Below are 27,957 nucleotides of genomic sequence, written 5' to 3'. Positions count from 1 at the left end.
AAATGCAATAAAACGATTAAAGATTTCACGTGACAAGCCAGGTGGTGGTGGTGCACACTTTTAATCTCCCAGCAGTGGAGAGGCAGAGGCAAGTGGATCTCTTGAGTTCAAGGCCAGCCTGGTCTACAAAGTGAGTTCCACAACAGTTTGGGCTGTTACACAGAGAACCCTGTCTGAAGAACAAAGAGAAAATTCACATGACGAAGTATTTCTAGCCCATCTGTTCTCAGCTCAGTTTCTTCCATGGCAACAATCATTTTGCCATGTCCTCTGCTCACTTCCTCCTCTGACCTGGGCTTTAAATGCTTTCACAGAGACATATTAAGCAGGTTTCAACACCACCCACTGAACCCATTCCTCACCCAATTAGTGTGGGGGAGACTATCAGCATCACTGTGATGATTAGAGGGAGGAGGGGGGAATAAGCGATTCAAGTCATTTTGTTAAAAATATTTATTTTAAAAAAATACAATTGTTGTCCGTATCTAGTTGCACATGTATCTATAAACAGATCTCTATAGCTCTGGACTTGTAGCGAACATGCCAGAGTGTTTTCTCATAGCCAGCTTCCCACACACAAGCAAATACCTCTGTCAGTTCTTACATAAAAGTTCTTTAAATGTATCATTTTCTTAAAATACACATGATCTTTATAGAAGTTAACAAAGCTTTTGCATAATGCTTAGAAGCAACAGAAGGAAGGACCCCAATTGGTTACTCAGGGCGGTCCCTTGTAATGCCTGAGACGGCACCCAGGAGGCCGCCATCTTTTTTGTTTTGATTTTTTTTTTTGTTTTTTTCTGAATAGCAGTGCATTAGAAAGCCCTCAAAGTGCACATGCATCCTTTGCCCCGCCCCACTCCCAAATAAACTCCATGACATTTCTGTCACGCAAAGGCTGAATTCAAGACTCCATACCGGCTTCCCCAACCTTAAAACACCCCTTTGTCTACAGTCAAGTGCTACTGTGTAGCCAGATGAGATGACTTTGCATTCTGTCCAGCTGTAAGAACAAATGTTAATTTTAAGGACTGTTAGCAGTTACAGTTTCAATTGCTTTTTCAGAAAGGAACAGAAGTGATTGTGATACTTTGCAGGTCTCCTTAATTTAATAAACTAAACTAAAGACACGCCATTAGTGTCGCCCCAACAAGTCTTCTTTTGGGCAGGTGTTGCTCGCACCCATCTAAAGATGTCCAAAGCGGTGACCCTGCACTGAGTACTGTGAGATGCAGATTTCAATAACACAAGCAAGGAGGGGTGGACACAGGGGCGACAGTCCCTCTAAGGAGCTGAGACCCTGCGGAGTCCCTTTATCCACCCATCCCAAGCTCACATACACAGGAGCCTGTGCCCAACCCCCATCCTGTGTAAACACCAGTGTGTGTGTGTATATACATACATTGCAATCTCCATGACAGAGCACATGCTTCTTACTAAATTATAGACTAACTGAATGAAAAGCAAGAGTATGTTACTAATGTCATTTACCTTCACAATCATGTTTACACCTTACCATGCACCAACTGCCAGGCCCATTGTGACTCAACCACCACACATAATGTAAAATAAACACGGTTATTTCTCACTGATCACAAGGACCTTGTGTCTCAGGTTGCCTCGAACCTGCCAAAGATGACCTTGAACTTCTTCATTATCCTGCCTTCTCCGTTCCTAGTGCCAGGGTCACAGGCTTGACCCTCCACTCCCAGTTTAAGATGAGATGGGGATCAAACCTTGGGCTATATGTTAGGCGGGCACTCTACCAGCTGCGCTGAAGTTCCACGGGAGATTACTAGGTTGTTCTTAAATGCAGACTTAAGCCAGATGTGGTAGCATTTGCCTTTAGTCCCAGCTACTCAGTAGGCTGATACCTGAAGAGATTGTTGTATCCAGCAGTTTAATGTCAGTCTAATCAAGACAAGACTAAGCTCACAGAAACAAAACCTACTTTTTAAAAAGCCAATTTAATTACTTGGTGAATAAAAGACATAATTCTAAGAAACTTATTTTAACCCAGAATTTTATGTTTAGAACCAAACTAATCAGTATCAAAATGAAAACTCACACGTAGGGCAAGGATGACCCTGAACTTTTCTATAATCCTCCTGCACCTCCCAAGCATTAGGATTATGGGCATGTGCTAACAGTCCAGACAGAGTTTTATATTTAGTCTTTCCCACCCACAAAGATAAACGAAACTGCCAGAAGCAAAGGGAAGGCCCTCAGGGCCACACTGTATGCAGGCCTCCAGGAACTCAGAGATCCTATGTAAGTTTTCCCCTAAGTGTGCACTTTAGCTGATCCCAGGGATGCTCAAAGGGAAGGACAGAAACATGCTATCGGGTATGCCAGCAATGACATATGCCAGCAATGGCAGCAGCAGATGCTAACTAACAGAGGCCACTGGTAATACTGTCCTCAAGCAAACAGTGACTACAATTGTCTTTTGCATATCAAATTTACAGTGCAATCTACCAATGCAAATCATCTTTTAAAATCATAAATTTCTACAAAGCATAATATAAAAGCTTGTGAGTCATTTACACCCTAGCTGAAAGAGGCTTCCTCACCGAGCCTGGAGGAGACTCATCAGGTAATCCATTTCTCCCTTCTCTAAGTATTCTAAGTTCCCCAAACTAGAAAGGAGAAATAAACCATATTTCCTTGACCCTCAATATCCTGAAGCTGAAACTGCGCAAAAGAACCATTAACTACTTCCAGTTATTAAAAACAAAAACAGCTGGGCATGGTGGTGCATGCCTTTAATCCCAGCACTTAGGGGCAGAGGCAGGAGGATCTATGTGAGTTCAAGGCCAGCCTGGTCCACATAGTGAGTTTCTCAGAGCTACTCAATGAGACACTGCTTCAAAAGCCAACCAGCAAAAAAAAAAAAAAAAAAAAAAAAAAAAAAAAAGAAAAAAAGAAAAAAACAAGCAAACAATGCTAATATAGATGCCAAGAAAGTGCCAAGTGATTTAATAGTGGTCCACAGAATCCCACTCCTGAAAGCTGGCAGAGCGAATGATTCTATTGGCAGGACCTAGGCATGGGCCAGCTGCCATCGCCCTACCACAAGCCACTCTGCATTTCTACCTCTCACAAGGGCTAAACTACAAAGAGCGGCACACTGTCTCAGTAACTGCGATGCAGCTTGAAAGACTGGGAGCTTCAGATGGAGCTCTTGCTGGACACTACGATGTCACTATGATGACAACTGACCTCTCCTATCTGCTGTTTACAGGAGAAGACGTGACTCTGATAGTAACAAGTCCCACGGAGCACAAGACGCGCCATCGCCTGTAAGAATCCCGCTCAAAGATGGAGACCTCACCTTCAGTAAGTACTTGTGATGAAGTCAGAGAACAATGAATGGGGGCAGCGCCTGCATTGAGAGCAGCAGGCCTAGAAGAAAACCAACGAAAAGCTTTCTACAGAAGCCAGCGTCTGGGAGTCTGCTGGAGATGGACCCTGTGTCTGTCCCTTCCCAGCACTGTGTCAAGCATTCACGGCTCAAATCCACTTGAGACCCCACCCCAACAGTAGGTCAGACAGTGGCAACACTCTGAATCTCGCTGATCTGGAAATTCATTCGGAGCCCTGGGTTTCTGCTCAGGCCTGCCCTTGTCTGCATACCTTTCCAAGCCACCGTGGCACCGAGGCAGGATTCCCCGTTTTTTGGCACAGGCAAATGGCACATATGTAGTAAATAAGTGATAAACAGCAAGCCATTGATTAAACTATCCCTTCAGATGCATAAATATCCCAAATGGAAAAACACAATAAAAACAGCACTTCATAACCTAGCAAGAAAGCTAAAGTGGCATACACTTTAGCATAAAATAACCTGTGAAGCTGATGGTAAGATATAAGACCAAAGAAGACTGTAAGACGACTATAGAGTAAAAATGCTGGCTGTTCGTAATCCAGAGATGAAAAAGGACAGCTCGGGGTGTGCAGGGAATCCAGAAAGCGTTTGGGAACAAATCCCCAGTGAGGAAGAATTAAGTCTGAAATCTGAAAAGCTATGACAAAGCTACAGATTCAAACTAGAATTTCCCCATGTTATTAAAGAAAAAAAAAATCTGTATTTGAGAATCAAACAAGCAACTTCATGTTTCGCCAGTGACTTAGGACAGTGTTTGAATCTAGGTGCAGAGCCATCTGCTGGGGGACAGGATGGACTCAGCAGGACTGGCTGCTATACAGCATTTATTTCTTATGCTAAACCCCCATTTTGTAGATTACAGTAGAGTGTGAATGTTACTTTAATAGAGGGGTACATATGTATGAATTTTTGAATAACTCACATTCAAACCCTCAGTACCTGGGATGCTGAGGCAGGAGGATTGCCAAGAGTTTGAGGTCATCCTAGACTAATGACTGAGACCCAGTCTCAGAAATCAAAAAAGAAAATAAACCAAAAAGAAAAACTTTTCCTAATCGAGGTACATGTTCCAGAACACTGGTAACCGCCCTTCTAATATTCCACTAAGGGCCACAATGGTGCTTGAGACATTATTACCACATAAAGTTGCCTTTAAGAAGGTTAAAGTCATAGGCCACGGTAAACAGTACTAGACCTCACACAGAACAAGGCCAAGGTGAGCAAAACCACAGTGGCGATACCAACTGCTGGCGGTTGGCCATGGACGCCAAGCCCCCAGTATGCCTGCCAGCCACTCCTGCCTTTTTTGATCTCTAGTACAGTATACAAATCTGAAAGGAATTTTCCAGTTTGAGAAGGAAAATCCAGTACTCTATGTAAGTTCATGGCCTTACTTCCTCCACCAAAATTTGAAAACAGTCAGGCGTGTGGGTGTACACTTGTCAATGTTAGCATTCGGGATGTGGTTCACAGCCAGCCTGGGTGACACAGAAAGACCCATCTCAAAAACAAAAACACAAAGCCACAGAGAAAAAATGTATGCTTCTATTTTAACTCTTAAAATATGAGGGACAATAAACATTTTAACTTGATGAAGTTTAACATTGGCCATTTGAGGGCTTCTAGATTCAATGATATATTATATATTTTTTTAGTTAGTGGAAATTTTTACCCTCATTCAAACACACAGATCATGCCACAAGGACTGTAATATTACAAAACAATACTATGAGAATACTATGAGAAATCATTAAGAGTGGACCTGACATTTTAATTTTGTATTTTTTTTTTTTTTAAATCAACATGGGCAAGAGAAAAAGTACAGTTCAAGGGAAAACACACCCAGGGAAATAAATATACACAGGGCTTGTGGCAATGCACTGAGCCACAGAAAACCAAGGAAGCCAGCAGACCCTCCAAAGCCAGGCATTTCTGGGACCCCAAGACCCCTCTCAAACCTGCAGTCACTGAGCTGAGCAGAGATGGTCCAGAACAGGAAAAAAAAAAAAAAAACTAAGAGGCCTCAGAAGGTGTCACAAACCCTGACACCCGCTCAGCCCCCGTGCCTCGGGCTACTGATGCCCAGCAGCATTCACCCGCCCGGCAAGGTGACAGGGGTGGTGGTTGATGCCAGATGTTAGCTGAAGGTACAGAACCTCTCCCCGATGCTGCTGATGCTAAGAATTCTATGGCTATTCAAACCATACAAAGCTCAGACTTCTTCAGGAAGGAGGTAGTCTGCAGCAAGAAATGTCTGCCTCACACACACAGCAAGGTTACAAACTGACTTTAAAAAGGAAACTCACTCACGCACACAGAGCAAGCACACGCTTCCTCCAATTCATTCATTGTAACAAGAAAGTGGGTGCATCAATCACCCCCCTCCCCAAGGCCTCATGGTTTCTTACAACGATGCTCTGAGCTTTTTGCTTTTTTGTTTGTTTGTTTGTTTGTTTTTGGGATTTTTTTTTTTTTGAGACAGGGTCTCATGTAGTTCAAGCTAGTCTCAGACTATGTAGCTGAGGCTATCCCTGATTCTTGATCCTCCAGCTTTCACTTCCCAAGCGCTGGGATCACAGACCTGTGCTACCACACCCAGCCTGAGTTTATATGGTACCCTTGGACCCAAGGCACCTCTGTGCTAAAACAGTAAACTATCAAATATATCATCTGTGAAAACAACCAATGGCTTTTTCTCCTTTAACTCAAGAAGATAAAACTTTTATGCTTTCAGAATTTCAAACATCTAGTTAGATCAATTCTCAATATTTACTTAGTACATACAATGTTAACCCACTAAATTACTACAAAGTGCTGCTGAGGGTAATTCCAAATATGCAAGCAAACTAAATAATCCACCATGGGAAGAAAGCCCATTACTGCGCCTGTTCCCATCACTCTGAACACTGCCCTTCAATCCTACTATTGCACATCGTGGGAACAGAACATTTAGAACCACAAATGAACCAGTAACAGGTCTCCAACTGCCCCTCAAAAAGGCAGCGCACTGTGGCCCCTCACTACCCAGCCAGCACGCACTTCCATACCTAAGCATCTCTGCACTGGACAGCCAATGCTGTCCTGAAAGACGCCACTGTGGCAGCCGTCCTGAGTCTTCCATTCGGGTCAGGTCTAGGGTTTAATGGGTGAGGGGTGGGGCATGTAAAATAATTTAGTTCTGGACTTTAGAGTCAAAAATTGCAAGATTCCACAGTGCTAACTGCTGTCAATTCAGTCTGAGAGACCAATCTACCTGTGTGCATCTGGCTCTGACTCAACACACAGTATTTTATAAACATGACAATGTACAGGTGAAGGTCTGCAGCAAGAAGAGGTTCTCCTTACTAATTTCACAATCCTATGTTTGAGAACGGCCAAATGCTATCTGATCCCATAATTTCAGACATTTCTGGAGAGAAATAAAAACACACCTTTATCTCATGACTGACTGGAAAGTTTCCTGATCACACCTGAACACTGCTCCAACCTTTGCCCTTTGATTTGAAAGGCAGCATGGGAACTGCAGAGCAGAGGTGGATAAAATTAGCAAGAGGGGCCTGTCACTCTGGGTGCCTTCTGGCTGGAAAATGGCCCCACCCGTGTCTCAGGGTACTCAACTGAACCTTTTTGCTTGCTTCCAAGACTCAATTTTCAAGCCCCAACTCTATTCTCCTAAAATATAATCATTTTCCAAGACATGCTGCATGAATACAGAACCACACCAGCCAGAGAGCAGACAAGAGATCTGTGCTCAAAGTAGGGTCCTGTATTCTCAATGAATGCCCCAAACCCACATCAAAACTGAGCTTTCAAAGCCTTGTGTTACGAAAGCTCAGGGCCAGGGCCCGTTGACAGGTTCAGACGAGATCACGGGCATAGCAGAGATCCACCCAGGATAAGCACAAACAAAGCACCTGTCTGTGGAGCTGACAGTCATGTCAGAGCCTCCCTCCTGGTAATAACTTAATCCTCCTAAGAACAGGAGTGATTCTTCCTCCCACTGTTAACGAGGGGCTCCTGTTCAGTTACTCGACAGAGCATACTTACTACAATGTGCTTTAAGTGTATTTCTATCCCTGTGAGCCAGTCTCCACTATACACATAGCCAGGCTGGCCCTCAGCCCTTGGTGTTCTCCTCCTGCCTCAGCTTCCCAAGTGCTGGGATCACAGAAGTGGGCCATCAAGTATTTCTTTAAATAACAGACACTAAGCATACATTTCCCCCTGGCCAAAGAGTCCTAACATCCAGGACCAATAACTTTGTTCTGCGACTTTCTTGCAAAATACAGCTGCTGAATCCCAACAGACCAATGCTTTCTGCACAAAGCTTAAAAAAACAAACAAAAAGTCAGCAACAGCGCACGCACACTCACGCGCGTGCGCACACACACACACACGTACGCACGCACTCACGCACACATGCCACCTTTTTAAAAAAGAAGGGAAGTGGAGTTAGGACTCCGATTAAGGCATTTTTATACAGTCCGACTTCTGAGAACCCGAAAAGGCTTTCAACAGGCAACGGGGAAATTACAAGAGTCGAAAAGAGCCCTGCAGAACCATCACTCGTTTCAAACCAATCCTGCTGGATGCCCCTGTTTCTTAGTTCCTTGGTCTTAGTCCGCAACTGCAAGGGTTATGTCTTCTGTAGGTCTGGAGAAAATGGGCCAGGAGTGGAAGGTCCATCCAGGCTAGACAGAGTGAATGGTCCATGACTGTTGAGCACAGAAGGAAACTGAGGAAACAAAAGCACATCAGCACCCTATTACAGCCTCCACTTCTCCCTCCCATCCCTCCCTTTCCCCAGGGCCGAGCACAGACACATCCTCGAGACAGAGGAAGTGACCACATCACAGAAGACTACGGTGTACTTCCGTGTTTTGTTTGAAACTAGTCACGTGTGGGGTAGGGAGGGGTGGTACACGCACGCACGGGCCTGGGCTACTGTGTGAGGTCAGAGAACTTTGTGAAGGCCCTTCTCTTTTCCACCCTATGTGGGTTCCAGGGGTCAAACAGGCTGTCACGTCAGGCTTGCACAACAAGTGCTTAACCAGTGGGACAGCTCTAGGCCCAAAATATTAGAGAAAATATACAAATAAAAATGTCATGATCCTCCGAGAAGCTATTTGCAATGGATAGCCCCGCTGGCAAAGAGAAAATCCATTTTCTCCATGGACTGTCTCTGGGTCTATCAGGCCAGGCCTCACGTCAAAGAGCAGTTGGCAAAAACGGAATCCCTGTTTTTGTTTGTTATTGTGCTTTTTTTCTTATTGACTTACTTTGTCTGTTTGATTTTCTCTCCCTCCTGCCCCCCCCCCATTGGTTTATTTTTTGAGACAGTGTTTCTGTTTTGTTTTTGATTCTAGTTTTTAATTTTTTAAAAATTTTATGTGCACATACGTCTGTGTGAGGGTGTCAGATTCCCTCAAACTGGAATTACAGACAGTCGTAAGCTACCATGTAGATACTGGGAACTGAACCTGGGTCCTGTGGAAGAGCAGCCAGTCCTCTTAACTGTTGAATCATCTTTCTAGCCCCCACAAGACAGTTTCTGTGTAACAGCTCTGGCTGTCCTGGAACTCACTCTGTAGACCCCGCTGGCCTTGAACTCGGAGATCCAACTGCCTCTGCCTCTGCCTCTGCCTCCCAAGTGTAAGCCACTCCCACCCAGCTTTCTGTTACTTTTAAGAGATAAACAGACCATGTATTTATTAGAGAAAAAGAGGGGGGAGAAAAACCACCATGAAATTGGGTGGGGAAGGAAGAGAGAAGCACCTGGGAGGGGCTGGGGGGAAGAGAAAGGTCAAACTATATTGTATAAAAAAATGTTTTTAATAAATTTTTTTTCAAAAAACACTGTCCTAATAATATATATACTAACTCTACTCTACCTCAAAGGAATGGTGACCTTTACCCTGTGATATCCTGGTAAACACCCTTAACTAACCTCAAAGGGTTAAGAAATTTGTTAAGTGACAATGCTCACTATGGGCTTAGTTATGAGGTCAGCCATGAACCCCCAACAAGAGTCCAGACAGGCACGGTGGTTACCAGATGCTCATCCTAGAGAACAGCAGCTCGACATTCTGTGAGCACCTGCACAGGACTCATCCCCAGCTGGGGTTCCAGGAGAGCATCGGGAGTGGCTTACGGTTTCCGATCACCCTACACTCCATTTCTTCTGGGGAGAACCACTCCCACATATGGAAAAGTAAGAATGTGACATGGAAAAACTTCTCCCTGAATAAACATCTATTCGGCCCATTTGTTTATCCTGATCCTTATTTAACCGCGTTAAAGAAAGAAAAGAGTGATCTGAAATCTCAAATTCAAGACTTTTCCTAATATCTTGCTGAGGAGACAATACAAATTCATTTCCTAAACCTTGTATTTAAAATGCTGATATAGTGACCAAAACTAGTTAAGAGATCACTGACTCAATACTTTCAACTGAGGAACCAGCCTTGACTGAACGAGGACCCCCGAATACAGGTGACAATGGTGTGGCTTGGGCAGTATATGAAGCCACTGGCAGTGGGACCAAGCTCTGACTAGAATGCACAATCTGACTCCGTGGAGCCATTCTCTATGGAGAGACACTGTGCTCAGCACAGACACGGGACGGGGGGGGGGGGCACCCTGGTCCTGCCTCAACAAGGGGATGGGGCGAACTAAGTTGACATCCTGGAAGAGGCCTTACCTTCTCTGAGAAGCGGATTCGAGGTGGGATGGGGAAGGGAGATCGAGAGGAGAGAAGGGAGGAGAAATGGGATTGGGATGTAAAAACTAAAAAATAAAAAGAAATGCTGATATAGGCTGGCAAGATGGCTCAGCAGGAAGACACTGATATATATCAATTCTGACAGGGACCTGATACAACCTTCTAAGACTTTTCTCAAAAAAAAAAAAAAAAGAGAGGACGGGAGAGATGGTTCAGTAGTTGAAAACCCTGGCTGCTCTTCCAGGGGACCCAGGTTCAATTTCCAGCACCCACACAGCAGCTCACAACTGTTTGTAACTCTAGTTCCAGGGGAACCAACACCCTCACACAGACATACACAAGCAAGCAAAACACCAATATACATAAAATAAAAAGAAATAAATCATTAAAAAATTCAAAAAGAAACTTTTAAAAACTGTAATTAAAAGTGGGAACCTACAGACAAATAATTACATTTTAAAGAGAAGATAATCTATGAGCAAAGTCTGCCCCCTAGCATGTGTACATGCAGAGCACGCTTCTGTCAAGGGTCTTGTAAGGTCATGAAGCTGAAGTTTTCGAAAAGTATAGCTCCCCTATAGCCTCAGTGCAGCATCCCGGGGAGTTTGTGTCAACACTCTCCTGCAGCGCTACCTGTGGGAAACGTACCGGTAGAGCCCGCAGAGTGAGCACTCGATGACTGACAGGCACCGTTCATCCTTATTACCTCAGTGCCCTCGCCAGCAGCCTTAGATGTGCATGCCATGATTCCACTTTGTTTCTGGACAGGGTCACACTGTCACTTACGCTGGCCTGCAGCTATGCAGCTCAAGCTCACTGTGATCCTCCTCCCTAGTCTCCCAAGCGCTGGGATTACAGACATGAGGTACCACCGTGAGAATTATTTCTCAACGTGCAGCTCTCACACACGCAGCACATCAGGCTGTGCCATCATGTTTACATAAGTACATGATGGCACAAAGCAAACTCACGCAATGACTCCCTTCTCAAAATATGCCCTACCCACAGTAGGACGTGTGCTGCGGGGGGGGGGGGTACTAAGAATGGGAGCGTTTAAGCAGGAATGGGAGTAGGAAGGAAGGAGAAAGGAGGGAGCGGGAAACTAACCAAAACCACGTCCTTTGAAATTCTTAATGGAAATCTACTGCTCCTTAAGCTAATCAAAGAACGTGTTTTGTTTTAAGTAATCTGAATGAAGATCCCGGCATGGGTGAATAATGCTGTTCCCAGGAAGTCATGGGCAATTAAACAAATTCCAGCCCCAAGCATGGGGTACCTGCTTATGAGCCGTTGGTCAGGGAGTCCCCAGAGTCCCTCAAACGAATGTAGACTATTGCTACTGCTCATGGTTGCCCACCAACTGCTAAGACCTATTGCTAAAGACACCACACACTTTGCTTGCGGGTCAAAGAAATCAAGCTGAGCTGACCTAGACACTCCCTCCCTGCTGGCTAGCTGTCCCAATGCTGGGACATGGTATGTAGGCCACAGGAAGAGAAAAGCCATCGGCGGGATTAGCAGCAGTGGATCTAATATGCTGAAATAGTGACCTGGCAAGCAGCAAGTGTCCACTGGTGCTACTGTATCATGAATATTATGGGAGTAACCAATCACTTTTCAAATTAGACTTAAAGCCCGTGCTTTACGTCCATGACTAGCGCTGTAATCCTGGTCAAAGCTCACGGCTGGGGTGCTCACAGGCCTTAAGGGGACCAACTGTGACTGCTTTGCTAAATGGACATGTTGCCAAATAGCCTTCTAAAGATTTACCTTTATACCAAGTGACAAATGCAGCTCTCAACCCTCATAAAAGAAGTATTTTTAAAAAATAATTATGTGTCTATGTGTGTAGTTTACACACGTGAGTGCAGGTGTCCAAAAGGGTACTGGGAACTGAACTCTGGTCCCTCTGCAAGAGAAGGGTAGTGCATACTCTTAACCCCGAGCCGATTCCCCAGCTCCGGGGAGGGTGTTTTACCGTGAAGGATGGGTAATACAGGACTCACAGAGCAGCGAACAAGAGCCTGTGGTGAGTTCAGTCATAATGGGTTATCTATAGTACATGCACGCCTGCTTGCATGCACACACCGACCCCAAGACTCAGGGAACATTGTAGAAGCGGGCTCGAAAGGATTTAAGAGCCAGAGGATGGAGAGCAGTGCTGTGAAATACTGTCTTCTCAATATGACGTGGTGTTGCTCTCATAAATGCATAGCAGCTGTGGTTACTCACGCTGTCAAGCAAAATCAAGCAAGTCAACAATCCAGCATGGACAGGGGAGGGGCGTGAGGCCCATCCTAGTTGAGCTATGACAGTTGGAACTGTTGACCAAGGCTGATTCACGTTTCTTCAGGGGTGTAGCCCCAGATCCAGTAAATAAGCCCATACCCACTTATGCACAGGCAAGTAACCCTAACCAAACCAAAACAAAAAGACATAAATTTAGGAGGAGGAAGTGTTGTGAAGAGGGAGGAAGAAGGTTTCCAAAGAGAACAGAATTTCTCTTTGGGATAAGCAAGGGGACTAGGTTGTGTGTGTAGGTATGTAATTATGATCAAATAGCATTAGTGTATGACCACAGACAGTCTGACTTATAGTGGTTTAACACAGCACACGCGCGCACACACACACACACACACAAAAACAACGCCACATGCATTCAACAGAAACTATGCCTTGAACATGAACATCATATTTTCCTAGACTAGCAATATGCAATATGGATGTGTCTTACTATGCTGGGCAGCAACTGAGAGCCACAGGCCCCAACCACACAATGCATCACTCTGCAGTGTATGTGACAATGACACTGAGCACTACCTCTGCCCATTTCTGCAGTTGACACCCCCAGTCACAGGAGGCGCACTGTAATTTACCTGGAAAAGCGTATTAGCACCTTGCAGTCTGGCTGGGCTCAGGGGAGCGAATGGGCTGAGAGTGCTCCAAAAGTGAATGCTGGAGAGCAGAGGGCTGGGAGTCAGCAAGATGGGAGTCTGCAATACACAAGAACATTGCTCGAGACTTGCCAGGCTTGGGCTCCATCGTCCCAAAGATACAAACAGAATCCACACACTAGGTTCTCCCACCCCCCCCCCCCGCCCCCAAACCTCTCTAACCCTGAAATCACTTTATGACCCAGGAAAGAGAAAGGGCACAATAATCACTTTAGAACCTAACTCTTATAGGGCCTTTCCAAGCTAGAAAGCAAACCTAAGTTCGGGTACAAAAGAGCAACAGCTGAGAGCCTATGACACAGGACTATCTGGCGGAGCTTATTCAAGAGCTCTCCAAGGTGAGCAAGTTAATGCCTAAAGCAGCTGGGTAAGCAGACAGCAAAGCCCACAGCAATCCCTCTCTCCAGGCTCTCACTCACTCCTGCTTTCTCCCAAGGCAGCAGCAGTTTTAAGGGAGTCCCTGAACTTGCTTGCTTTAGGGGGAAGTAGAAAACCTTGCAAATCAATGACTTCTGCTTTATTTAGAGGGAGGGCCTCATGTAGCCTGGGCTGATCTCAAACTGGCTATGTAGCCAAGGATGACCTTTAACTTCTGATCTTCTTGCCTTTCCCTCCTGAGTACTGGGATTCCAGGAATGTGACCCCATGCCTGGTTTATTCAATGCTGGGGATGGAACCCAGGACTCCGTGCACGCTAGGCAAGCATTCTACCATCTGAGCTACACCCTCGGCCCAAGAGCAATGCATTTTAAAAGATGCAATGTCAAATCTCTTTTGTTTTGCAGACTCTAGTTAAGTAAGGAGATGGGCTTCCCAGGTTTACGTGTAACCGTTCTAAGATAGCCCTCACTGGCAGAAATTGAGTTCCGTAGGCACAATAAGCTCTAGACACAGCTGAAAAGGTGACTAGGTGAATAAACGTAATCACACTTGAGAGGAAGAGCAAGGTACCTGAGAAAAGAGTGCTGGTGTAAGAGACGCTGTCGGGAGAGATGGGCTTAAGATCCCCAGGGGGCTGGGGTCACTGCCTGTGACCACAAGGGCGGGTGTCAGTTCTAACCCTTTGGGCTTCTTGGATCTTGAGGAGTTATTTGCTTTGTCCTTCTCTGGCACAGCTGAACCCTCATGTTTAGGCTCCAGTGACAGGTTCTCTGGAAGTTCCATTGGCTGAGAAGCCACCGAGTCAATGTCTGTGTCAATGTCTGGGTTAGAACTCAATGGTGGAGAAGGTGTCCGAGGGGACTCCTCTGGAGGGACGGGTACGGAGGGGACTGGAGGGGTGGGGTTAAAGGTGGCAGCCAGAATGGACGCGGAGGCTGGGGCCTCCAGAGAAGGTAGTGTAGGAGAAACCAGTGTCTCCAAAGCTTGGATAGTTTCTTCAGAAGAGGGAGAAAGACTTGGGCTTGTTGAAAAGGTAACGGCAACAGGTTCGATGGGTGGCTTTCTGGCAGGCGTTGTTACAAATTTGATGACAGATGGTGTCGGCTCCTGAGTTTTTCTCTCTGCCAGTTTCTCAGCCGGATTCTCTATCTTTATTGACTTGAAAAGCTTCTTGTTGGAGGTGTTCAAAGAGTTGAGAGTAAATGAAGAGTACAAACCAGAGTGTATGTAGTCATTGCGACTAGACGTCCTGGCTGCAGGCGGAGGGGCCCGCTCTTTCACCCCGCCGTCAGCGTCTTTGCAACTGCTGGCTTCAAGGGAATTTAAAGTTTCACAGTCTCCCTCCATCCTGCCCACTGTCAGCGGATCCATCTTCAAAATCTCTGGATAAGAGACAAACTTGTACACAAACTTCTGACCATTCACTTTTTTAATGATGTTCTGTAGGCAGAGAAGATAAGCAGTCTTAAAGTCTCTTATAAATTTACACCTCGCAGTTGATGAAAGGCGGAGCCTGGTGAAGTGCTCCGTTTGAGAAGTAGGCACAGCTTTAAAACAGCTTTGAAAGCAGCTACATTCACCTACCCAGGTCAGACACGGCGCCTGCTCAGAGAAATTAACACAGCAGCTCAGTGCCCTCTCAGCAACTGGACTAAGCCAGCCCACAGGAGCCGAGACGGTGATTGTCTGACCCTCCCTCCCCACCAAACACACCTGTGTAAGTCAGAACTCACCGAACTGCAATCCCCAAACAGCCCCAATGGTGTAAGCCGTAAGCACCCTGAGGAAGCTGAGCGTCTCAGAACATGGCCCTGTGAGCTGCCTACGTCAGCTGACTCTTACCTCAGGAAGGCTGGGAAGATCAACCACTAAGGCTCTTCTCTGGAAATGTGTATTTTTCTCCAGTGCCCAAGAAAATATTTAAGAGTCGCAAGATATTAAAAGACAGAATTTTGGGCTGGAGAAATGGCTCAGCGGCTCTTCCAGAGGACCTGAGTTCAATTCCCATCACCCACATGGTGGCTCACAACCATCTCTAGTGCGATCTGATGCCCTCTTTTGGTATACAGAGAACTGACCCATAAAATATAAATAAATAAATAACTTTTTTAAAAAAAGATGTAATTTTTGGTTTGAGCAGATGGTTTGGCAGGTAAGGGTATTATCTATGCAAGCCTGAAGACTCAAGACTCAAGTTTGCCCCTCCAGAATGTAAAAAGCTGGGTGTGGTAGTACAGCCATGTAATTCCAGCACGTTGGGGAGGGGGGGAGGGGGGGACGGACGGACTGACAGACGGACAGGTGGGCCGCAAAGCCAGGGGAACTGCCAGGGAACCTGCAGGCCTGGTGCCTGGGATACACACTCAGCAGCAGAAACAAGGGACCCTGCTCCGGCAAGTACCACAGAAAGTGAGGACAGACCCTCAAAAGTTACCCTCTAGCAAGACTGGACAGACAGCTCGGCAGTTAAGGGCACCGGCTGCTAAAGCTGGGTGCAGCACTTGGGATGAATCTCGGCAGGCAGAGGCAGGTGGATCTCTAAGTTTGAGGCCAGCCAGGGCTAGAGAGACCTTGCCTCAAGATAGATAGACAGACAGTTGGATGGATGGACGGATGGATGACAGATAGACAAGACAGAGGAAGCGCTGGCTGATCCTCTAAGGATATAGGTTTGATTCCCAGCACCAATGGTAGCTTACAATCACTGGTTACTCCAGTTCCCGGAGACCTGACACTTTCTTCTGGTCTCCTCAGGTACCTGGCACACAGGTGGTAAATATACACACACACAGGCAACAAGCTCATATACATAAAATAAATCAAGCATTAAAAAAAAAGTCCCTGACCTCCAGACATGCCAGGACACAAATGTGCCCCCTTCTTACTCCCTCACAGACACATAAAATACATTTTAAGAAATTTAAAGTGTAATTTAAACTAAGAAATCAACTGTTTTAAATGGCTACTCTTGCTGATCTAGAGCCTCTTGAGTGCTGAGGAGTTACAGGAGAGCCACCACACCTGGGGCAACAGCTCTTCTTTGTTTTGTTTCTCGAGACAGGGTTTCTCTGTTCTCTGTGTAGCCCTGACTGTCCTGGAACTCACTCTGTAGACCAGGCGGGCCTCGAACTCACAGAGATCCACTTGCTACTCCCTCCTGAATGCTGGGACTAAATGTGTGTGCCACCACGCCAGGCTGGCAACAGCTATTCCTTAAGGTACTAATTTGAGTTCCCAAGACTAAATTGAAGCTCAAAATTCAATCTACAGGTATATATGATGAAATTGTTGTGTGTGCACGAATGTACATGGGTGTTCCCATGTGTGGAGGTATGTGTGCACCTATGTGCATGGGGGTCAAACACCAACAACAGGTGTCGTCCTCAATTGCTTTGGTTTTTGTGTGTGTTGGTGGTGTTTTTTGAGACACGGTCTCTCACGGAACCTGGAGCTTGCCAATCTGTCTAGACTGGCCAGGCATTCCCTGTCTCTGCTGCCCAGCGCTGGGATACAGGCTCACCATGTCTGGCTTTTTTACGTGGGCGCTGGCAGCAGGCTCTGGTCATCACACTGGCACTATAAGCACTTTACCAACTGAGCCATCTCCCCAGCCCCTGTTTTCTCTTTTAATGGGGCAGGGCCTCCTGGGTCTTAGGCTGGCATCACATTTGCTAAGTCATCAATTTCAGATCCTCCTGCCTTTACCTCCTCAGGGTTAGGATTACAGGCTTGCCCCTCAAGTGGTTTCTGTGGTGCTAAAGACTGAACCCAGGGCTTCACACATGCCAAGTAAGTAGTCTACCAACTAAATTACATCCTTAGCCCTATAAGATACTCTTTAAAGTAAATTATGACATACATACAAGTATTTATTCTCAAGCATCTCCATTCTTTTCTTTGTATTCCAATCTTGCACTTTTTCTTTAAAGACCACCTCAGGGGCTAGAGAGATGGCTCAGTGGTTAAGAGCATGAACCTGAGCTCAGGTCGCAGCACCCATGTCAGGCGGCTGACAACTGTATGTAACTCCAGTTCTAAGGGGAGTGATGCCCTCTTCTGGCACCTGAGGGGCACTGCATGTACACGATACACAGCCATCCATGCAAGAGAAACACCCACACACACAAAATGAAAATGAGTACATCCAGCAAGGTGACTCAGCAAGTAAGCGTACTTGCCACCAAGTCTGATGACCTGAGTTTGATCCCTGAACCCATCTGATGGGAGGAGAACTCACTCTTACAAGTTGTCCTCTGACTTGCACGTGTGCACATGTGTGCCACTGAACAGAACATTTAAAAGCTTTAAAGGAGTTTGTGGAAATACAACCAGAACCACTGGAAGAAACTGCTAAATAAGCTGGACTAAACAAACCACGTTAGTGCTCAACATTGCAACAGAAACAAAGAACTAATTCTTGTCTTGAGGCTCTCTGTACAGCATCAGGGTCAGGGCAGGCATTTACCTTTACGTAGTAGTATCTCAGGGCTCGGCTGAGCTTATCGTAATTCATATTAGGCTTGTTCTTGCGAATTCCCCAGAGACGAGCCACCTCCTCAGCCTGCAGAAGCTTGAACTCCCCGTTGTTAGATGTCCAGCAGATCATGTGCTCGTTCTGGGGCTCCTGGAGGAGCTGAAGCAGGAACTGCCACAGAGTGATGGTGCTGTCCATAGCAACGGGCTGAAAGCACAGGGATGGGGAAGACATTTAATGACGGCAGGCACTGCTGTCCAGTGTTCTAAGTGTCCCGCACAACACTCCTGCAACACACACTACGCCACCATCATTCCACATGTCAAAAAGGAGATTAATGCAGGGCTAATACCTTGTCCAAGGACACGGCAAATGCTAACACTAGACTTGAGCCTAAGCAATCTGAACCCAGGGTCCACATTCTTACATAAGCTGCGTTACTTAGGTTTGTTTTGTTTTCACAGTGTTTCCTGTGTGGCCTCGTCTGGCCTTGAACTCAGTTCTCTTGCCTCAGTCAGACAAGCCCTGGAATTAAACTGTTTGTCACTATGGCCAGCTCCCTTCAGAACATCTTTTTTTAAATATTTTATTTTTATTCTGAAGTGTGTGTGTGCGTGTGCGTGCGTGCATTTGTGGACATGGCAGAGATGCCACAGACGGCAAAAGCGGGTATTAGATCCCCTAGAGCTGAGCTGAGTGCCTGACATGAATGTTGAGAACCAAACTCGGGTCCCCGAAAGCAGCACACACTCTTAGCAGCTGAGCCTTCTCTCCAGGCCCCAGCTTCAGAAGTCTTAAGCATAGCTGGATGGCTCAGCAGCAAAGCCCCTGTGCGTGCAGGAGGCCTTGGGTTCCAGCCCCAGCATGACAGGAAAAATAAATGTTACCTTAAAAACAAGCAGCTTCCAAGGAAAATAAAGCCAGTTTCATAAATGACAGCAGCAAGCTAAAGGCTGGACGTCAACAGAGGTCAGTCAGTTCTCAACTTTCACCTTTAAAAGCCCTGTTGTCCCATTCTCCCGGAAGACCACCACCGAAATGTCTAGCTAAACGAGCCCGCTGTGCTAATCTGACAAGACATGTGTCTCAGGATGGCTTGGAGGCTGAGGTGAGGGAACAATTTGTTCCTACTCCAACTGGTCTTTCTCCTCAAATAGTAAGCATCATGCTTTACATACAAACTGGCAACACAGAATTCAACAAAATGTTCCCTACTTCGATCTGCAAGTTCTGTTACTGTTCACAGCCTGCAGGGTTCCTTGTATTTAATTAGTGATCAGGACAAGGACAGAAGAAAAAGCCTTCAGTACTGGGGTCTTCCAGCTAGGGCCAGTTCTCAGTTGCAGCAAGCTTTACACTGGAGCCGGCCAATCCTGTGCTGTAGGGCTGTCGGCACACTGCGGCTGCTCCGACAGCACCCTGGCTTCTGCCCACTAGATGTTAGTACCCTTGCCGCTGAGACCATCTCTGCAGTCAAATCATCCCCGCTGACAACCACCCTCCCAGACAGCATGCTCTCGGAGAACTTCATGGGAACAATTCCTTACACGGCAGCTCTGACCAGATCAAATGTAAGGTTATTCATATGTGACCAAGTGACTGAACAGCTTCCACAAAAACTAAAATCAGAATGAGACCTCAGAGGGTCAGAGGAGGGTGAGAAGACAAATTGATTCAACTGAAACACTACAAAGACAAGCAAATTGGACTCCATCAAAATTGTCAACTGTGCTGTGAATAGCAGCAAGCCAGAAAACAATCCCTCCTGTGTGCTCTAACCCCTAAACCCGCTCACAAATCATGTGTCATAAAGGAACCTGCATCCCCCCCCCCAGTAGCTAAACAACTCCTATGGCATAAACAGAAAAGCCAGGCCTGGGGGTCTCTCCAGAGAAAAGCTGCAAATGGCCAATGCGCACACAGAAAGATCTCCCCATCATTAATACTGGAGGGACTAGAACTCAAAAACAAGCCAAAGCCACTATGTGCCTATTATAACCAGGAAGTAACAATAGGCTGACAAAGACAGAAACTGAAACTCACACCTGGCAGAAATGTGAAATGCCATGCCTCTACAGCCAAGTTCCACGTGACCAGGTACACACCTGCAGAATGGAAACACATGTCCACAGACCTACGGTAGCACATGCCTTTAATTTCAGTACTATCCGACAAAGCCGGGTGGATTTCTATGAGCTCAATGACAGCCTGGTCAACATAGCAAGTTCCATGCCAGCCAGAAATGCATTGCAAAACTCTGTCTCAAAACAAAAAGCAAAACCAGAAACGTTCATAGTAGAATTATTCAAAATCAATTCAAATATCCACCCAACTCTCGAATGGAATAATAAAACATAGTATATTCATATGGTGGAATATTATTCACCCATGAAACACAATCAACAGGGGAGAAAGACGACTCAGTGATTAAAACACTTGCTGTACAAGCATGAAGGTTTGAATCCCCAGATCTACATAAGGCAGAAGTGACCATCTCTAACCCTAGTGTTCTAAGGAATGTAAGGAACACGAGAATCCCTACAAGCTCAGGAGCCAGTTGGCAGCAGACAACAAGACCCTAATTATACAAGGCAGAAGGGGAGAGCCGTCCTGGTTCCTTAAGCTACACACAGACAAACAAAAACACGAACTCACACACAAAGATTAAAAACAGCATTAAGTTTAAAGGGGGAGGGGTGGAGAGGACTCCAGGTAAAACAACCTGCTGTGCACATGTGATGACTTAGTCAGGGTTTCCATTGCCATGAAGAGACACATGACCACGACAACTCTTATAAAGAAAACATCTGATTGGGTCTGGCTGGCTTTCAGTTTTAGTCCATTATCATCAGGACCGGAGCATGGCGGTATACAGGCAGATGTGGTACCCGTAGCTGAGAGTGTTAAACTTGCAGGCAACAGGAAGTTGACTGACTTTCTGGGCAGTATCCCGAGCATAGGAAACCTCAAAGCCCACCCCCACAGTGGCACACTTCCTCCAACAAGGCTACACCCACTCCAACACCACCACACCTCCTAAGAGTATCACTCCCTATGGGATTATGGGGGCCAATTACATTCAAACTGCCACACCAGACAGCCTGAGTTAGTAATTACATTCAAACTACCACACCTGACAACCCGAGTTAGTTGTCAAGAACCCACACTGGAAGAAAGGAATTGATTCCTCACAGTTGCTCGTGCGTGCGCACAAACACACACTTTTTTCAAAGAGAGAGAAAGAAACGAAACGAAAGGAAGAAAGGAAGAAGGGAGGGAAGAAGCCAAGTACTGATAGGGTGATACGGTACGGCACGGACAACCCTTGAAAACACGAAGGGTAGTGGGTGGCCCCAGAAGATGAGTGTGCAAAGCAGCTCATTGCACGGACAGAAGGGCGATCAACGTGGCTGAGCTGGCTGAGGTAGGCGGAGAGCATCGGGTGGAAGGAGAGAGGGGAGAAATTGGAGAATGAAAGCCGATGACCACAGGCTTCCTTTCCTTTAGGGTGGCTGAAAAACGTTCTCATCTAAGAGTGTGGTGATGCCATTCTTGTGCATGAAAGAGCGCTCCACCGTGTGCTCTTGGCAGGTGATCTTACTCTCAATGAAGACGTTTAAAACAAACAAACCAACCTAACGTAACCAGCATTACAAAATTCAGGCATGAGAAGACGAAGTCTAACAACGTATGACTCAGAGGACGGATTAGTGAGCACCAGCCAGGAACATGTCTGGGTTTCTAGAATCGCTCTCCAGCATGAAAACGCACCCCCACTCCAGTTACCAGTTTTGACACTGTCTGTTCAGATACTGTGATGCAAAAGCGGACGGGAAAACGAGAAGGGATGCCTCCAGTCAGGAACGAAGTGAGACAGGAATCCCAGGCGCTGCTCTGCCTCTCGGAGAACCCTCCCCTCCATCCAGCAAGAGCACTGCCAGCATCAAACACCAGAGACTGTACCCCCAGCCCCCAAAGAGCCCCTTTCGTGCTAAGGAACCCGCCCGCTAGACATCGAACAGTGAATTTCATTTCCATTAAGTGTGGCAGGGCAGGGCAGGGGAGGGGTGACCGGTCACTGTATCAGATACGCACTTGGGAAGCAGAGAACCAAGAGGCCACTGTGGCCTGTATGAGACCGTGCCTAACTCAAAACAGCAAAAAACACACGTGTGGTGCTGGGGACCAAACCAAAGGTTTCATACAGTAAACAAGGGCTCTGCTACTGAGCTACAACCCATGCTTCAATAGCAGGGTCAGGTTATTCCGTCAATGAATCCTCCACACACAGCAGAAACTCTTCACTAGCTCTTACAAGTGTGATACTAATTATGCCCTTCAATAATTCTCTCAACTATACCAGAGAACTGGGCTCGGCCTGCTCGCACACCTTTAAGCCCAGCACTCTGAGGCAAAGGCAGCTGGGCCTCCGTGAGTTCCAGGCCAGCTAGGGCTACGGTCTCAAAACAAAACACCAGAAAACGAGCAGGGGGGGAAACAGGCGAGGTGCATACCTATAACCCTGGCTCACCTGACGGAGAAGCGTGGAGGAGCGAGTATGAAGCCCGCCTGAGCTACATATCAACAGACAGGAACAGAAACATACCCAAAACATGCACAGAGACAGAGACATAGTCTAACAACAGTTACAGCGTCAAAGGTTTTGTTTGGTTGGTTTCTCAAGACAGGGTTTCTCTGTGCAGCCCTGGCTGTCCTGAAACTCTTATTTGTAGACCAGGCTGGCCTGGAACTCAGAGATCTGCCAATAAAGGCACGGACCACCACCACCAGGCCAACGGTTTTTTTAGAAATATACAAAGGCAGGCTTAAATGCATCCAAATGAAGGAATCTCACCGTTGGAAAAGGTTTGGCACTCAGTTTCTAAGCTACACTGAAAAAAAGGACTGCAGGGGATGGAATACAGCTCAGGGGTGGCATGCTTGGCTAGCATGCCTGAGAACGTGAGTTAGAGGGCTAGCCCTCACCTAGGCTATGCAAACTGCTGCTACCTTCGCCAAGGAGTGCAAAGAAGAAAGAACAGGGGAGTCTGGGTACAGATCAGCTGAGGGACATCTGTTGCAGACCCTGGTTTTGATACCCAGCACAAGAAGGGAAGGAGGGAGAACGCAAAGATGAGAGCCACAAGATCCTACACACAGGAGAGTAAATGTGTCCTTTCCTTCCTTTTGTTGTGCTGGTGACAGAGTATCACCACTCTGTACATCCCCGGCCTCCAATATATAATGGCATCCCAAAATTTAACTAAGCATTCCCCCCCCCAAAAAATACAATGAACTCCACATAAACAGTTCCCATTTCTAAATAAAACCAAGGATCAAAGAACAACGACTTCCTAGGGGGGGGGGTGAATCACACAGTTTTAACAAAAACACCACAGCCAGCCGGAAATAGAGGTTCAAGTTCTGTGCTGGAGGGGAGGAGGAGGGAGGCAGAAGAGAGATCTGACCCTGTAACGACACACAGGCAGACGTACTGCTGACTCTTACTTAAATGGCCTAACCTTCCAATTGCAACGGCTTGAGAAAAAGCTTACTATGTCTTCTGACTTCACCTAACAAATTCCCCTAATTTCCTGCGGATGCCTGTTAAGATTTCCTCGCCCAAAAGATGTTTCTCCCAATGCTTTTCGGAGGAAGAGCTTGCCACAGCTGCACAGTAAGCGGTGGGGTGGGGGGGTGAGGCGGGGGGCAAGGCTGCTGAAAAGGGAAGATAAACCGGTGGTCGGATAGACAGCGAGCGTAGGGAAGGGAAGAATGCGGCGGGAGGCCGCACATCCCGAGATCAAAGCGCGGGGAGACGCAAACCTCCGGCCCCGTGGGCGAGCCATGAAAGCACTTTCACTTTCCAACTTCCTGCCAATGCAACAAGTTAAAACCGCTCCCCCGTCCGCCCCACCCAGGCAACAAAAACCCGCTGCCACCTTCCGCCTAAGGGACTTCTCACGACCCACCGTGATGCGGGGAGGCGGGAGGAGGCGCTCCTGCCAGCGAGCACCTGGGCGCCGCGGACCGCAGCTGCCGAGGCCAGCTCGCCGCCGGCCCCGCCCACCTGCCCAGGCCCCGCCCACCCCACCGGGCCCGCCCACCCCCAGGGCCCGCCCACCAGCCCCAGGCCCCGCCCCACCCCACCGGGCCCGCCCACCTGCCCAGGGCCCGCCCACCCGCCCAGGCCCCGCCCACCCCACCGGGCCCGGCCCCGCCCAGGCCCCGCCCCCGTCCCCCCACCCCGCGCCGCCGCCGCCGGGCGCACTTCCTGCCGCGCCCGCAGCCCCCGCCGGCTGCGGGGCGGCGGAGGCGCGGGACCCCGGCGGGGCGTGGGCGTGGCGCTCACCAGGCCGTGCGCGCCGATCCTTCTCGGCCTGGCACGCGGTGCTCGAGTCCGGCCGCTCCTCACGCTCGGAAGTCAAGGGCGGCGCGGCGGCCGCGAAGACCCCCGCGCCGGGGGCCCGAGAAGGCGGCGGCGGCCGGGCCGAGCCAGCCGCGTGCCTGCAGCCGCCCGCCCGCCCGCCCGCATCTCCCGCCGCCGCGCGTCCCGCCCTCCGCCTCCGCCCCGCCTCCGCACGCGCGGCCCGGGCGGGCGATGTGGCTCGCTGGGCTGACACCGCCGGTCGCGCGCGCTGCGTCCGTCCTCCGCCGCCACGGCCCCGCTCTCCCGTCACTCGGCGGCCGCCGCCACTCTCGAACCCCCCCACCCCTCCCCGGGACCGCCGGGGCCCTTCCTCGACGCCGCGGCCCGCGTCACTTCCGGGGGAGGGGCCGAGCTCGCCCCGAAGCCTCTGTTTTGGTTCTGGCCCCGAGCTCGCGCTTGCACCCTATTAGGCGCTCCGGTTGCGCTGGGTGTCCCGGGCCTCCAGCTCCGCGGGACGTTCGTCCTCCCCCCCCCAACACCGCGAGCTCAAAGTGGGGCCTGGGGCGAGCGGGGAGGGGGCGACACCCTCCGGGGAGTCTCCACCACCTCTGCATCATTCTCTTCACAAATAGCCTCCCCGGTGGCGCGGGCAAGGCTTCCCGGTTTGCACCCTTTGCTAGTCCCGGGACTTTAAGAGGCTTTTTGTTTTGCTTGTTTCTTTGTTTTTGTTTTGTTTTGTTTCAGACAGCGTTTCAGCAGGTAGCTCTAGCTGGCCTGAGCTCAGCAAGAGATCCGCCCGCCTCTACCTCTCGAGTGCTAAGGCTACAAATGTGCACCACCACGCCTTGCTGAAAACCGCGCGACCACTCAGGAGGCAGAAACAGGTGGATCGCCTAGTTCGAGGCCAGCCTACACTACATGGAGAGTTCCAGGACAACTAAGGCCACACAGAGAGACCCTGCCCGGGGGGGGGGGGGGGCAGGGGGGGAGAGAAAAAGAATCTAAAACCCAAGTTAATTGTCTGTAAAAGGACTGAAAGAGCCTAATCTTAAAGTTGGAACTACTAAAGAAGACGTGCAAAAAATCACTTCCAAATCCATATGTTTGTAATACAGTTCTCAGTATGTTCGAATTCTAAAGGCTGAGGCGGATGGGAGTTCCAGGTTCGCCCAGGCCGTACACTGAGACTCTCTCCCCGACCCACCAAACAAATGAGTGTGTGTGTCATTTGTTTAGGCTTTTTGAGACAGAGTTGTACTTCCGCCTGCCATGGAATTGACTGTAGCTTAGGTTAGCCTTGAACTCTCAGAGATCCTGTCTCTGCATCTCCAGGGCTAGGATAGTATAAGCTACCAAGCCGGTTCATACAAATCTCTCCTAGCAGCAGTCAAGAACCAATAGCTCTTCAGCAGCCAGTAGGGCTTCTATGCTATTCGTCCTGGAACGCTGATTGCTTGCTCTTGTACAGACCTTTAGCAGGCAGCCATGGCTGTTGTGAGTTCATGAGTACAGTGCTCATGTGGGGAAGAGTATGGTCATCCCAGGTCTCTAGCTCTTAAAACCATTCCCCCTCCTCTTTCTCAGTGTCCCTTGGGTGGAGGTGACCTGCTGTAGGTGTCCCATTTATGGCCGAGCACGCCACAGACATTAGTTCTTTGCACTTTGGCCAGTTGGGACTCTAATCTGGTATGCATAGCAAAAAGAAGCGTCTCTGATGGGAGCTGAGGGTTGCACTGATCTATTAGTATTTACAAGGCAGTTTGATACTATGTCCGTTTAGCAAAATCCTCTTAGAAACAGATTGACTTCTAAGCTAGGAGTCCCCAGCTGCTGGCTCTTGGCCAAATTTACAATACCTGGCTGCCCAGTTACCTACTGTAGAGTGGAACTTAAACCCAACCATTATGTCCATGGCACTACCACACCCGTTGGTATGTTACTATAGCTCACAGGGTTCACCACTGGGTAGACTGTGGATTACTTTTCTTCCTCAGAAACTGGATAGCACCTTCCAGTATTATGAAAGCCAATCAACAAGGAGGAAACATCCTGGTCAGTACCTGCCCAAGGAAGCCAGAAGAGAGTGTCAGATCCCAGACACCCCTAGAGCTGGAGTTACAGGCAGTTAGTTGGGAGCCACACACATGGGTACCCGGAACCTAGCTAGCTAGGTCCACGGGAAGAGCAGCGTGCACTTAACCACCGAGCCCTCTCTCCAGAACCCCATAGCTATAATTCTTAAGGAACCAAGCCACACTTGGTTCAGGAAACCATTGGAAATAACATGTAGGGCCATTAATGCTGGGGGGGGGGGAACTCTGAAGAAATAGATTATGATCTCATATTTAACATGCTGCCAGAAAGGTCAGTGTCTGAGCTACTGGCTTCCCTGGCTGTTTGCTAGCTGTGTTGCCTTCAGTAAGCTGCTTAACGTCTCTGATTTTTTTTGCATATTATTAAAAGACGATGATGTACAGCATTACCCAGAGGGTGGGAAAGCATGAACTCTGGCTGGTACAGAGTAGACACTCTGTAAAAGGTGACGTCACCTCTTTTCCTACCACTTGTCTTCTGCGGTTGAACTCGGGGTGAAACTAACTGAGCACACTGCATGAGCATTACTTCCTGTGCCTCCAACCTTCTCCACAACACCTGGTAACGAAAATACACAGAGGTAACTGAGCCTGTGAGACCAACTTGACCAAAAGCTGTTAGTTTTTCAAAACTTATTTTGGAGCTGAATGTGGTGGCCCATGCATGGAATCCCAGCACTCAGGAGGCAGAGGCAGGAGACCCACAAATTGGAGGCCAGCCTGGTCTGCATAACGAGTTCCAGACCAGCCAGGGCCACGTAGGAAATCCCTGCCTCGAAACAAACCCAGAGCCCGATTTGAGCAAGCTAGGCATGATGCTGCATGCCTGCAACCCCAGAGGCTGCAAGACCAAGGCCACTCTGGGCGACAGAAACACTTGTCTAAACAGACCTACAAATGGAAACAAACAAATAAAAAACAAAACCATTTCTCCAAAGGATGTAAAGATACTTTAATTCAGAACTACATTTTTAAGTCTGTTGTTGTGGTATACAGTCATAAGATCAACTCCTTGGGAACCTGAGGCAGGAGGATGACAAGTTAGAGGCTTGCCTAGGAGATTTAGTTGAGACACTGTCCAAAATTTCCCCCAAAGGGAATATGGCTCATCAGTAGAGCATGTAGAGGGATACCTGAGTTCTTTCCCCTGGTATTGAGTATGTGTAACATGCAATATCTGAAAACCAGCAGCCATCTTGACCTCTATTCTACTTTTTTTTTCTGTAACAACTTCTTGGAAACTAAAAGGAAAAATACGAATTATGAAGGTAGATGGTTTGAACATACCCACTGGAAACATTCACTTGCAGAGAAGTGTAAGACATTTAAGGCACCACAGCAAGGGCGGTGAAGGGGTACAGAGACCTGCAGATGTTCCCGCTGCTCTTGAACCAACAGGAAACATCTGGTTCAGCCTGGGGCCAGAAGTTGTGTCACAGCCCTTTTATACGGAGCTTATAGTGCTATCAATTACAATGTATTTTTGGAAAAAGCCTGCTTTGGGAGTTCTGACATTAGTCATAGCAAGCCTGTCTGCTTTTAAATTGACTTTTTTTTTTTTTTAAATGCTGTACAT

The 27,957-nt window shown here is 47.8% G+C and overlaps 1 protein-coding gene across 2 annotated transcripts; it reads right to left on the bottom strand.

Annotated features, from left to right (window-relative positions):
• Positions 1 to 438: 438 nt before the first annotated feature.
• On the bottom strand, positions 439 to 24,384 carry Elk4 (ETS transcription factor ELK4). Of its 2 annotated transcripts, none has more exons than XM_051203921.1 (5): positions 24,271 to 24,384; positions 17,910 to 18,125; positions 14,015 to 14,884; positions 12,986 to 13,102; positions 439 to 8,123 (listed from the first exon to the last, which is right to left on the bottom strand). In XM_051203921.1, exons 2-5 carry the CDS (start codon positions 18,114 to 18,116, stop codon positions 8,025 to 8,027), a joined length of 1,293 nt encoding a protein of 430 aa, XP_051059878.1. In that variant the 5' UTR covers positions 18,117 to 18,125; positions 24,271 to 24,384; the 3' UTR covers positions 439 to 8,024. The 2 variants fall into 2 exon arrangements, with proteins under 2 accessions (XP_051059878.1, XP_051059879.1); XM_051203922.1 differs by lacking the exon at positions 24,271 to 24,384 and adding an exon at positions 23,891 to 23,971.
• Between the last annotated feature and the right edge of the window lie 3,573 nt (positions 24,385 to 27,957).

The sequence above is a fragment of the Phodopus roborovskii genome, unplaced genomic scaffold (genome assembly GCF_943737965.1).
Source record: "Phodopus roborovskii unplaced genomic scaffold, PHOROB, whole genome shotgun sequence".
In the NCBI taxonomy this organism is placed as follows: Eukaryota; Metazoa; Chordata; class Mammalia; order Rodentia; family Cricetidae; genus Phodopus; species Phodopus roborovskii.
Note: the sequence above shows the minus strand (reverse complement) of the source record. Positions and strands in the feature narration are given on the sequence as shown.